This window comes from Hyposmocoma kahamanoa, unplaced genomic scaffold (assembly GCF_003589595.1).
Source record: "Hyposmocoma kahamanoa isolate Upper Pololo Valley unplaced genomic scaffold, ASM358959v1 240, whole genome shotgun sequence".
In the NCBI taxonomy this organism is placed as follows: Eukaryota; Metazoa; Arthropoda; class Insecta; order Lepidoptera; family Cosmopterigidae; genus Hyposmocoma; species Hyposmocoma kahamanoa.
Window position 1 is genome coordinate 177115 of NW_020653757.1, and position 13229 is coordinate 190343.

The following is a 13229-nucleotide window of genomic DNA, read 5'->3' on the forward strand; positions in this document are numbered from 1 at the left end:
ATAAGTAAGGACTTACTAGAACTAGCTCACATAAAGTTTGTCCCATTTTGCGCTAAGTATATGTTTTTTAATTGTTTCTTAAAATATTCTAATGACAGTTTTATTCAAGTGTGGATAATGAATTTTACATATTTTGAATTACAACACTATTGTAAAAGCAGTGCGGTTATGACAATCATGGTTATATAAACGTGATATTCAATAAAAATGAATATGTAATGTAATATAATGCTCCTTAAAAGTACGTCACAAGGTACCTTTACTTGTATATCGAACCCTGTTTATTATTTCAGATATCGTATGTGACAATACTGGCTACGAGCTATTCACGGATCTCTGCTTCGGGACGTTTCTTGTGAAGCAAGAACTTGTGGAGGCGGTAAGTAATATCTTATTATAAAATACATCACTTTTTAGTCGAAGCGCCATCTATGAGAAATCTATGAAAGATTTATCGTGGCGAGAGATGTCGCTATTCGCTGTATTTTAAATTTTTATTGAATTGGTATTCAATTATTTTTTGTGAAATTACTCCACTAGTTTGTTATAATTATTAATACAAAGATAGAACACACAGAAAAAACTCTTCGATCCGGCCGGATTCGAACCGACATCTAGAGCTTACCTTGCCAGACGCTATACCAACTAAGCCACGGAACGAACCAGCGGACTTCACGAATTTTTGTATCTCTCGAGTCAGTAAATCCCTATCTACTGACCCGAGAGATAGTGTGGTGTCCTCAACACGCTTGATGATACAGTGTGATGTCATCAGCACGCACACAGGTTTATTATGAATGCGGTGACGTTGCGTGCTGTCAAAGGTTTATCAACTGTTAGCCACTTTTTTTTATCATATCAAGTGATGGAACGAACAAGTCGTACGTCTGATGGTAGGCTACACACCTGTCCATAACAGTTGCAGTGCCACTCAGAGCTTTAAATCGCAATCTGAGGGGCACTGCCACTGCGCCCGTCACCCTGATACATAAGTTGACAAGTCCATGCGCCTGTAATTTCACCAGCACTCTCCCTTCAAAACCGGAACACAGTAATGCTGACATTACTGCTTGGTGGCAGAAATAAGTAAGGTTGTTATACTACAAGTTGAAAAAAAGTAATTCTTTGTTTTTATTACTAATTTCAGGTGCGATTCCACGTCAAAAAGTACCCATGGTTCATTTCAGACGCAACAATGAAGGATTTCAAGTAAATATGCATTATATACAAAAGACATAACCTCATTCAGAATAATAAAGTGGCACATTTTAACACAACTATGATGATGTCAATTTGACAGTCTTTGAGCAAAAAAATTTAGCCACTTTATAATTGAGGATTAAGGGTACAATATACAATTAGACACGATATAACATTATTACGATTTTAACAATTTGTTTGTTTACAGTCACTTAATCGAGGAGTGCTCTAAAGCGAGTTATAGCAGGGTCATACCTCCGCCACCTCCAAAAGGTAATTAAACAAACATATTGCCAACATACAGGGTGCTTTAAAGGGGTCCTAGAATAACATAGTATAATAAGATAAGTATGGTAACTCCATTCAAATATGGCAGTACGGCTTATATGTAAGCACGCTCGCCTCACGCCGTGTTTTGCCGTAGCGCCATCTGTAAGAAATCTATGAAAGTGATTTTTCACTCAGCCAGATACGTCTACAGCTACCAGCGGTTATCTAGAGATGTAGCTTTATTAATATATGTGTTATATGAAGTAGTTAATGAAGTTATACAACAAGAAATAACTTGCGTCACCAGTGAGAAATCTATGAAAATTTTTCTTCACTCATCTAGATACTTTATGGCTACCAAGGCTGACTAGAGATGTCGCTTTATTAATATATGTGTTATATAAAGTAGTTAATGAAGTTGTACAAAAAGAAATAAGTAACGCCACCAATGAGAAATCTATGAAAGTTTTTTTTTCATTCAGCCAGATACCTTTACAGCTACCAGCGGCTGACTCTAGTCTAGCTCGCTTTATTAATTTATGTGTTATATGAAGTTGTACAAAAATAAATAAATTCTCTGCAGAGGTTAAAGAAGGTGAAGAACCGCCGGAGCCAGAGGAGCCGCGCAACATTAGCAGCGAGGGCGTTAGAGAACTGGCTGCCACGTGGAAGCAGTACCTTGAGGATGGCTCCTTCTTTGTTACGGTCAGTAGATATGGAAAATAAGCAGGTGGAGTGCCGCCGCTCAATCGCAAAAATGGAGGGGTATGCCGCAGCGCCCGTGACTCTGAGACATAACTATGGCTCTAGTGAAAAGGGGTACAAGTAAAAAAGCCAATTTTAAAAAAGAAACGCGAAAATCACTTAATGCTTAATATCATATTAAGCTTTATCTGTTTTTCGCGTCACCTTGTATAGTTGTTTTTTTTTACTTGTACCCCTTTTCACTAGAGTCAAAGAATTAAGTTGACAAGTCTCATGTGCCTGTAATTTCACCAGTACCGTTAACCTCCAAAACCGGAACGCAGTAATGCTTCCCTGGACGAACTCTTTCAAAGGAGCTTTACAGATTTTTGAAGTTTTTTTTTAAATTTTAAATTGAACCTTAGTTAACTATTAAGTGAGGGAAAGCTTTAACTGTCATATTAAGAAACTTGCTTATTGAAGAAGATTAACGCGATATCGTATACTATACCTGTCGATGACGATGGTGAACGTTGTACAAATAAATAAATATCACATGGATTATTTCGATCCCAAAATAAGTAACTATAGCACTTGTATTATGGAAATCGAAAACAACTATGGTAGCACAAACACCCAGACACGAGACAATATAGAAAAGTTAGTTTTTTCTACATTGACCAGGCACGGTATCGAACCCGAGATATTAGAGACTACAGACGTCGTCAAAATTAGGGTTGTTGCTGATGCAGGCGTCTTAGACATCAGATTTTACATATTTTAAAAATATCGCCAAAACTGTACAGATTCTTTTTGATAAAAATGGAAGCAAATTAATTTACCCCCATTTTTATTAACATGGACTTCCGAAAAAGTAACGCCTGAACCCATTGACTTACAATTATATGGACGTCGGGTCCGCGCTAAAAAGTGTCCGAACTTATAGGGCGTTAAAATCGTATACAGAGCGGCATTCACGCTTTAGCCTTCGTTTGTTTCTTCTGACAGCGAAGCAAGCAAAATTAGACAGTACTGCGATGACATTACAATTTAAATTCAACGTTTTAGCTTTTTCATATTCCTTTACATGTCACTACGTTTAAATAGGTTGACTTGGGACATTTTTTTCGTGGTTTTTGTATTAGACCCGTCGTCCATTTATTTGTAAGTCAATGCCTGAACCTATTGATTCTTGTATGAATGTACATAAAATCAATCAATCTGCTTAGCTTAAGACCCTATACAAATTCAAATGGCTTTGGTTGATCCCGCATAACAGTGAAAGCGTTGAATCAATCTCTTTGAATAAAATATATAGTAAAATTGAGGATATACTGATTACTATACGGTGTGAAAACACGAGTCTTAAAAATTTTCACGATTGAAAAAAAAAACAAACTTACCTCGAAATTTTACAAGAAAACCGTATTCAATAGGTACTTTACAAATACCATTAATTTTTTTCAATATCAACCATTGACTTACAATTATATGGACGTCGGGTCCGCGCTAAAAAGTGTCCGCACTTGTAAGGCGCTAAAATCGTATACAGAGCGCCAAACTCCGCTTTAGTCTTCATTTGTTCTACGGACAGCGCGATACTGCGATGACATTACAATTTAAATTTCGAATAGGTTGACTTGGGACATTTTTTTCGTGGTTTTTGTATTAGACCCGTCGTCCATTTATTTGTAAGTCAATGATATCAACTGAACTGAATAGAACACATATAGTATACGATGTAATTTTTACGACACTTTAATTTCGTTTGTAAGAAAATAAATTCTGAAATAAAGCCAAGTGTCCCTGCCAGTCGACCCAAGCAAAATGAACCGTATTAGTACGGGAAAAATTTGAATTCAAGCTCAGGTAGTGTCGACTCTTAGTCATATTGGAATTTTATCAAAGGTCTTAGCCTAAGCTTGCGGCCTGTTTCAGGGTTTTTGTAAATTATTCCACGCAGTGAATATCAGTGTCGATCAATGCGGATGCTGATGCAAAATATAATTGAAATCCATTACAGGACGAAGACTTCTGGACATACCCTCACGTGTACAAGGACATGCAAAAAATCGACCCGAATCTCTACCGAAACTTCCAGTTCTCGACAGGGATACTGTTCAAGGGGGATCTTAACTACCGCAAGTTGATGGGAGAGTTGAACACTAACCCCTATGCGAAGATGCTCGAACGATTGCAAGGTACCAGTACCACAGCCATCGAGTATATAACCAGAAATAGAGACGAAATGTCATTTAATTTGTTTCAAAACTGTTCTGCCAAATCATTACGGTGATAACTGCGCTCCGATTGGCCAGCCCGAATTCGAAACAATTGACGAGTGTCGTCAATTGTTTCACTTCAAATCGACCAGTTTAACTTGAGCTTTGCTATGATGGACTAAAATTGACAAATTACATATTTAATTACCGATGAAATGTGATTCCGTTTGTTTTGTAATTAGATGTTTTGCTGTTTTTCCCACACCACCGATTGGGATAACACGGCATTGTTAGAGATATTATCTTGATTACAATAAATACAGTATATTTTTGGACTATACGAAGACGTACACACAGGTCACTTGTTGGCGCTGCATCATTTGGGCTTTCTAATTTGTGATTTCGGCGCAAACGAGAGTTGATATTTAAAAGTGATATAAGGCCCATTTGCCTGATGGGTTGCCAGTGTTGGATGGCCTTATTTCGTCTCTATTTCTGGTTATATACTCGATAACCACAGCCAGGCTGAATATTTATGAAATATCATAATGGTTTTTATTTTTACTGTGTGTGTATAATGTATCATATTATAAATATTGCTAACCTAAAGCTCCATTAATATAATTTTATCTTCATCACACTAGCTCGTAACAGTGTCATAAAATGCAGGCAATGTCGACCGTAATATCTTAAATCATATACACGGGCTATGGATTAATTACTATATACTAATTGATAGTAAACTACACGCTTGTCCATAACAATTACAGTGCCACTCAGAGCTTTCATTCGCAAACATCTGAAGGGCACTGCCACTGCGCCCTTCACCCCGAGACATAAGTTGACAAGACCCACGTGCCTGTAATTTCACTACCACCCTTATCCTTCATAAACCGGAATGCAGTAATGGTTACATTACTGCTTGGCGGCAGAAATAGATAAGGTGGTAGTACTTCTCTAGCCGAAATCTTTCACAAGGAGCTTTATACATTTTAACTATTTTTTATATCAGAAAAATGTTTAGACTTACTGTTTTGTTTGTGCCTTTGTGTCTTTCGAGGACAGAAATTATTCTGTCACGTACGTGTCTGTTACAGGTTTCAACCCAGCGCCTATCATAGCATGTAGGACAGTCAAGTCTGAGATAATTTGCGGTATGCCTAAAGGCAAATTCGAGTTATACACGAAGCTCGACCCTGACTGGATGAAGAAAGGAATTTACGGGTAAGTTACTACGTCATTCTCAATAACGTCAGACATTTTCTGTGGGTATTATTATTTTTGTTGAATATACAATGTTTTACTACCATGGTATTCAATTATTTTTATACGGTAAAAGATTCTTTAAAATCAAAAACAGAAATCTGCAACAAAAACATGGAGAAATTCGTAAGTTGCTGACTCGTTCCGTAGCTCAGTTGGGAGAGCGATAGCCCCGGTATGGCGAGGTCGCTGGTTCAAATGCATACACCCATAGCCGCGCACTAGTGCGGTAAAACCCTGTATCGCGGATGGACACACACATAGACAACCACAAATTACACCGAAACTCACGAGAGAAATAAATGTACGCCATACACATCGATCCCTTCTACGTAAAGTATGGTATGTGGAAATTGCCAATGTTTACAGGGGAGCGTTTTAAAATTCTGTTCTGTTCGAAACTTGGCAATTTCGACATACGATACTTTACGTAGGTGGGGTCGAAATATCTGTGGCCGTAGTGAAAAGGGGTACAAGTAAAAAACGCCAACTTTACAAGGAACTACTTGAGGACATCTGAGACGAACTTCTTAAATACGTGACACTTAGAATTAAATATATCTAATTGTTTATTGTCCTTAATTAGGTAATTATGTGCGACACATTCTTGTAACACTTGCGATTTGCAGATGACATAGTCCTAATGGCAGAATCGCTGGAGGAACTGGATCAGATGCTGAACAGCCTAGCATCCGCCTCGCGGCGGATTGGTCTCGGCATGAACTTTGATAAAACCAAAGTCATGATCAATGACCACATTGATCCGAGACCCATCTGCGTCAATGGCCACCTTCTTGAAGTTGTTTCCGAATACACTTACCTCGGGCAGATTCTGCAGTTAGGTAGAAATAACTTCGAGAAGGAGGCCAGGAGGAGGATTCAGCTTGGCTGGGCAGCGTTTGGGAAGCTACGTCGAGTCTTTTCGTCACCCATCCCGCAGAGCTTAAAAACAAAGGTTTTCAACCAGTGCGTCCTACCAGTTCTAACGTGCGGAGCTGAGTCGTGGACACTCACGATACGGCTAGTCCACCAGTTTAAAGTCGCTCAGCGAGCTATGGAACGAGCTATGCTCGGAGTTTCTCTGAAAGATAAACTCCGTAATGAGGTTATCAGACAGAGAACCAAAGTGATCGACATAGCTCTTCGGATAAGCAAGCTGAAGTGGCAGTGGGCTGGACATATCTGCCGAAGAACCGACAACCGCTGGGGTAAACGAGTTCTTGAGTGGAGACCACGACTTGGCAAACGTAGTGTGGGACGCCCTCCAGCCAGATGGAGTGACGATCTGCGGAAGATTGCTGGCAGGAAATGGATGCGTCAAGCCGAGAGCAGGGCGAAATGGCGTGCATTAGGGGAGGCCTATGTCCAGCAGTGGACTGCAATAGGCTGATGATGATGATGATGACATTCTTGTAAATATTGATCATGATCTAAAATTATTTTCTGAACTTTGACAAATATGCGTATTAATACATGTCATTGTGTGTTACAAATTAAGAGCCTACGCACACGGCGCGCTTCTCGAACGCGCGTTTACGGCTCCGAAGATGTTCGAAAAGCAAATTGTTGCGTTTGCATCGACTCAAACATCTCGTTGCAAGATCAGTCTTTCCACAGGGAAAGGGGCAAGGGAGGGGCGTGCGCTCAATTAAAAGTAGGTCTTGGAATTACGAATATGACATTCGATAACATTTTGAAAACTTTTCAAATCTTCTATGTTTTACTGTTTTTATACGTTGTATTAAAATGACCACACAATTTTGTTTTCCTCGTAAATGGGTCTATCCAATAGAGTCGGTTACGTTTACATTTTTTCTTTTTAAAATCACTAATAAAGCTAGCGTAAGCAGTGTTGTCTCGACAACTGAATCTCGTTTGAATCACGTTAACGCGCGTCGTCTGCGCCTATAAAATACGGCTCATCGAATATATAACCAGAAATAGAGACGAAATGTCATTTAATTTGTTTGAAAACTAATCTGTCATATCATTACGGTGACAACTGGGTTCCGATTGGCCAGCCCGAATACGAAACAATTGACAAGTGTCGTCAATGGGTGTCGTTAATTGTTTCACTTCAAATCGACCAGTTAACTTAAGCTTTGCTATAATGGACGAAAATTGCAAACTTACATATTTAATTATCGATAAAATTTAATTCCGTTTGTTTTATAATTACATATTTTGCTGTTTTTCCCCACACCAGCCAATGGAACAGCACGCCATTGATAGAGATATTATCTTTAGTACAATAAATACAGAATATATTTGGACTATACGGAGACGTACACACACACAGGTCAGTTGTTGGCGCTGTCTATATTTCAGTGCAAACGAGAGTTGATATTAATAAGTGATGTATCACTGATGAGTTACCAGAAATGTACGGCTCTTATTTCGTCTTTATTTCTGGTTATATACCCGATGATAGCGCTAATCTTAAACAAAATAAAGAATAGCCCTACACTATCCATAAAAATCTGTCCAATAGGCGCCAGCTAGTTGATATGTTTGTTATCACTAGAAATTAGCAGCTTTAGTACTCGTTGCGACATCTAGTGTGCCAATAAGTTCTAAATACCCGACTACGCTTTCTTGTATCGCGATTGGCAGTCCTCTGGAGGTTATTGTTCCATGGCTTTGTCTATATTTTTTAACGAACTCGGTGGCCTATAACTGTGGATACTGTATGAGGGGATTTCGGACTCGATTCCCGGCAGGAACAATTTGGAAATGAACTTTTCTAAATTGGGTCTGCGTCCTGATTTTGATTCAAATTCGAATCGACCCGATCGGGTAGTCTCGAAATCAGACGTGTTTCTGAGCGAGAAGATGAACCTGATTCCTACTATATCTTTCTAATTTGTGAATTAAATCAACTATTGTTCCGATTAGAAATGTCAAAAGTTTCCAGTTGCCTGTTGTGAATCGCAATTATGCGCCTCGACTCGGAAGAGAGGCAGTTTCCGATCGAGAATGGGAATCAAAATCAAGCTGCTCGTCTAGGTGTTCTAGGAAGTTACGTCCACCTTTTACGTAGACCTTTTTTTATTATTCCAGAGTAATCCAGTTCTGCCCCAAGGCCGAGCCGTTCAAGCCAGGCACTTTGCCCTGCATCGACTATGGAAAGACATGTTTCAGCAAAGAATGTCCTGTGCATAAAGATTTTTAACTACAATACTTCTAATAAGGATGTCACTACACTCCAAAAATTTGTCTCCGTGTAATAAGAGCGGATAAGACAATGTTGACGAGTTATTTTGTCACCGGCTCAAGCCGAGTCCGCGTGGTATGGTGCCACCTTAACTGTAAATTTATAATACATCACGGTTTTAAAATATATCATGTTTAGTAACATTTATTAAGTTCACTAAAGTACAACCCAAGTTTAATAAACTTGGGTTACCTATTTCCATATTTTTAACGCTTTTTTAACTAAGAAAATTTGAGTAATCATGACAAGTGCAAGCGATACTTAAAATATAAATATTTACAATCCATTCAATATGTTTTACGTATTTAAGAGTCTGTACTGCCTCAAATGGCTTTGGTTGATTCAGCATAAAAGTGAAAGTGAAAAATCACTTTGGAAAAAATATATAGTAAAATATCGAGTTCTTAGGTTTTCGCGATTGTTACACATAGGAAATGAAACTATTTTTCCGGATTTAAATCGCGTATATTTGTTTTTTCAAACAAACCGACGTTTTGGGCCCTTTACGGTTCCGAAGTTCAGGGTTGACTGAGGTGGTACAGTCTTCAACAAATATTGATGCAAACCACCTTATTTTTTCACTATGGTTACAATAACATACAAATATTAGACATAACTGGTTGAAGACTGTACCAACTCAGTCAACCGTGACCATGGGACCTGTAAAGGGCCCGAAACGTCGGTTTGTTTGAAATAACAAATATACGCGATTTAAATCCGGAAAAATAGTTTCATTTCCTATATAGTAAAATTTAAAATCCACACTGATTACTATACGGTGTGAAAACACGATTCCTTAAACGTTTTCTCGATAGAAAAAAAAAACACAAACTTACCTCGAAATTTTACAAGAAAACCGCTGTATTCATTGACTTACAAATAAATGGACGACGGGTCTAATACAAAAACCACGAAAAAAATGTCCCAAGTCAACCTATTCGAAATTTAATTGTTATGTCATCGCAGTATCGCGCTGTCCGTAGAACAAATGAAGACTAAAGCGGAGTGTCGCGCTCTGTATACGATTTTAGCGCCTTACAAGTGCGGACACTTTTTAGCGCGGACCCGACGTCCATATAATTGTAAGTCAATGGCTGTATTCAATAGATACTTCACCAATGATTTTTTTTTAATATCAACTGAAGTAAATTGAACTCGTGTACTATGCGATATGCATTTTCCAAATGGCTGCAATTTCGTTTGTAAAAAAAATCTTTCTGAAATAAGCCAGTGTCCCTATCGATCGACCAACGTAAAACCAACCTTATTAGTACAAGAAAAATTTTTATTCGGGCCGAGACAGTAACGACTTTTAAAATTGTAATACGTATCTTTTTTTCTCCAACGTATATCATTGTTTAATATTATTATTTTGGATGGATAAAAAATTTCAACCGGTCATATTATCAAAATGGACCTTTAAATATCTCAGGGTTTTAAAGAACATTAAATCACCAAATATCATACAAGCAATTGAGTTACAAACATCAGTCCATCCAAAGCTTCTCAACTCAGTTAATAAAAAAGCAGCATGTCCATAGTATTTATAACTTCCCTACAGTAGCGCATCACCTTTACACCTTACAAATCTAAATTACTAGTGTCGTTTTTTTGTTTTTTAATCTATAATAATCATAGATATTGTTTACGATTAACCTGTTATAAATTTTTTGTTTTTATTGTAAAAAGACTGACAAGTACAATTTTAACCCTCGCCATGTTGCGGAATTTTTCAGAACTAATTCCTTTTACTGACAATACTAACATTAGTGTCATAAAGCGATAGTTACTTTTCAGTCTTTAACTAGTTTATTTTTCTCTAACCAACAAATGTTAGAATAACTTAATAGGAAAATGTAATTTATTGTTATTTCGCACACTCAATAATGAAGTGGCGTTATTTCGAATACTAACTTTTTGAGGAAACTGACAATATAGATGAAAAAAGTAACGCATAGAAAATATAATAGAAAATCATTTATTCCGAAAGAAAAATCACAGCAGAGTATGTCCACATTATACAGGGACCTGGATCATGGACTGGACTGGACCCTGCCAGCAATGATACTCAGGATGTTGTTACAGTAATTTATTCGTTATTATTCGGAGATTTCTTTTGTAAATTCCCCAAAAATGTACTATTTGAATTACTCACTTTATTATTTAATGTGTGATTTTTTTTACACACGTCGTCGTCCTTTTTAGCACGATTTTAGTGATAATTTTGACGACAAAAGGTTAGAAGTCCGGAAGATATACCCCCGGACACGTAATCCGAGCGACTTTGCATTTTTTTAACTGACTTCAAAAAAGGAGTAGGTTCTCAATTCTGTTGTAGTTATTCAAGTTATACAATTCTGTTCAAGTTATGGAAATTGTTTGTTGTACCAGTTAAAAATAGCAGAATAATTTTTTAGGGCGTTAAATACTGAAAATGCATGATGGCTCGAAATATGTCTGAGAGCATATAGTGTTTGTTATTTATAAAATACAACCTCGCACTATCATCGTAATCAATAACTTTTGTTCCGTGATTTTTTACAAAACTTAATAAATTCACCAAAAAAAATCAAGAATTTTGTTACTATCTGACACTTTTTAGAGCTGCATCTGGTAGTAAGTTCAAACATCCAAGCGTCCTCCCCGACGTCCCTACCCGCGCTCTTGCGTTTTGCACTGAGTTTTCACCATTTAGAACGATCTTTATAAATATATTTATTTTTGTATGAAAGTAAAATGTGAAGAATTAATAAAGTCATGGAACAAAAATTGTTTATGATGTTAGATGATACCCAGCGAGGTTATCTTAGTATAACACTGTACATACAAAGATAGTACGAGTAAGACTTTATTTGGTGACCATATCTGGGCTGACTTGACCAGTTCTGTGTTCTGACCCTGACCGACCAAGAGTTACTTGACTATTTCCTTAAGGTACAGGTGAGAATGTTCTGACCCTTTTTGATGCTGCTATTTATGTCTAGCGACGGACTGTAGATGGAATAATGCACATTTGATCAGCTGACTATATCATTGAATTAACCTTATTTATGTAATAAAGAAAAGCGTATCCAAGTACCTATTTCGCACCCCTCATGAAAGAATAGCATAAGTGGAATTACGTCAAAAACGTTTATTGTTCCAGTAAAATGTAACTCACATCCTTTCCAATTCTTGTAATTCTATCGACCAATATTGTAGATAGAATTACAAGAATTGGAGAGAATGTCGGTTATATTTTTCTGTATCTAATGGAGCAATAAACATGTTTGACGTAACGCCACTTATGCCATTCTTCCATGAGGGGTGCCATTTGCAAAAAGGTTTTCAATTTATCATTTGCTATTTACATTTTCATAAATACAACTGTTTTTTTTATAATAATAATACTATAGACAACGTTGTTCAATATCCTGGATCAAGTCATGAAGTTGACTCGTACTATTCTTTACAGTTTCAATTTTTGTAACTTATTTCATAATTTTTATGTTTAATATTTGTTTTTATTATTATATCTAATACACAAAATAACATTACGTCGTTTGAATCATTAATAGCGTAACTACATTGAACAATTATTGAAATATATAATACCAGTTTTCCGAATTTGTGTTTTATTGTATAGGTACTAATAAGTAATTTCTGTCTGTCATAATTATTGTTTGCAGTGGTACAACACTAGCTTGTCAATTGAGATGCTGAATTCCCTGTTTCGGCGGTGTAAACCTGTCATTAATTTGTAATTTACGTACACATCTCTGAATATTTCGTATCATTACCTCTCGCTAACAGTGAGGGAAAACGTCGTTATTAGACCTGCGTCTCACAACCCTTGGAAAATGCTGCTAAGTCCCTAAGCTGTTAACCTATGACCAGAACCAGAGGTTCCAAATTTTTTTGTCAAGTAAACCACGCTAATTTCTTCTGTTTTGCCTAGACCCTTCCCATTCCAGTATTGATTTTTAAACAAATTCATCTACTTCAAATGTGTATTTGACAGCAGTTAGTGTGAAACTTTTTGATTTAACGTTATTGAATGAATTGATGGTGACTGTCAGGATGGCTGGTCGCCTGTGGCGTCTGGCACTGAGTGTATATTCAAGAATTGCTACCTATGTGTTAGCTTTTCTAAATAATTGCTACCTTTCATATATTCTGAGAAATTTAAAAAAATAATTGACCAGCCATTCTGATATCAGGATTTCTGGTCGCCACTTTGTTCAGCATGAAGGGAGCAGATTATCCAGAAGTATGTATTACCAATCATTGCTACTTTCACGAATTAAAGGTATACGCTTCCTATCTACATTACTTAAAAAAATATAAACGATTGAAAATTTTACGAAGAAGTGCCAACGCCTGCTCATTATATTATG

At 37.0% G+C, this 13229-nt stretch overlaps 1 protein-coding gene across 2 annotated transcripts in view; it reads left to right on the forward strand.

Annotated features, from left to right (window-relative positions):
• The window catches only part of LOC113228762 (protein-glutamate O-methyltransferase-like), a 24534-nt gene extending 15267 nt beyond the window's left edge, over positions 1–9267 (forward strand). For both annotated transcript variants that reach the window (XM_026462133.1, XM_026462134.1), the window contains 7 exons: positions 294–379; positions 1148–1209; positions 1409–1473; positions 2054–2175; positions 4178–4355; positions 5474–5600; positions 8700–9267. In XM_026462133.1, coding sequence (XP_026317918.1) covers positions 294–379; positions 1148–1209; positions 1409–1473; positions 2054–2175; positions 4178–4355; positions 5474–5600; positions 8700–8811 — 752 coding nt within the window. In that variant the 3' untranslated portion in view covers positions 8812–9267. The remainder of the gene's footprint in view (positions 1–293; positions 380–1147; positions 1210–1408; positions 1474–2053; positions 2176–4177; positions 4356–5473; positions 5601–8699) is intronic.
• The last annotated feature ends 3962 nt before the right edge of the window (positions 9268–13229 follow it).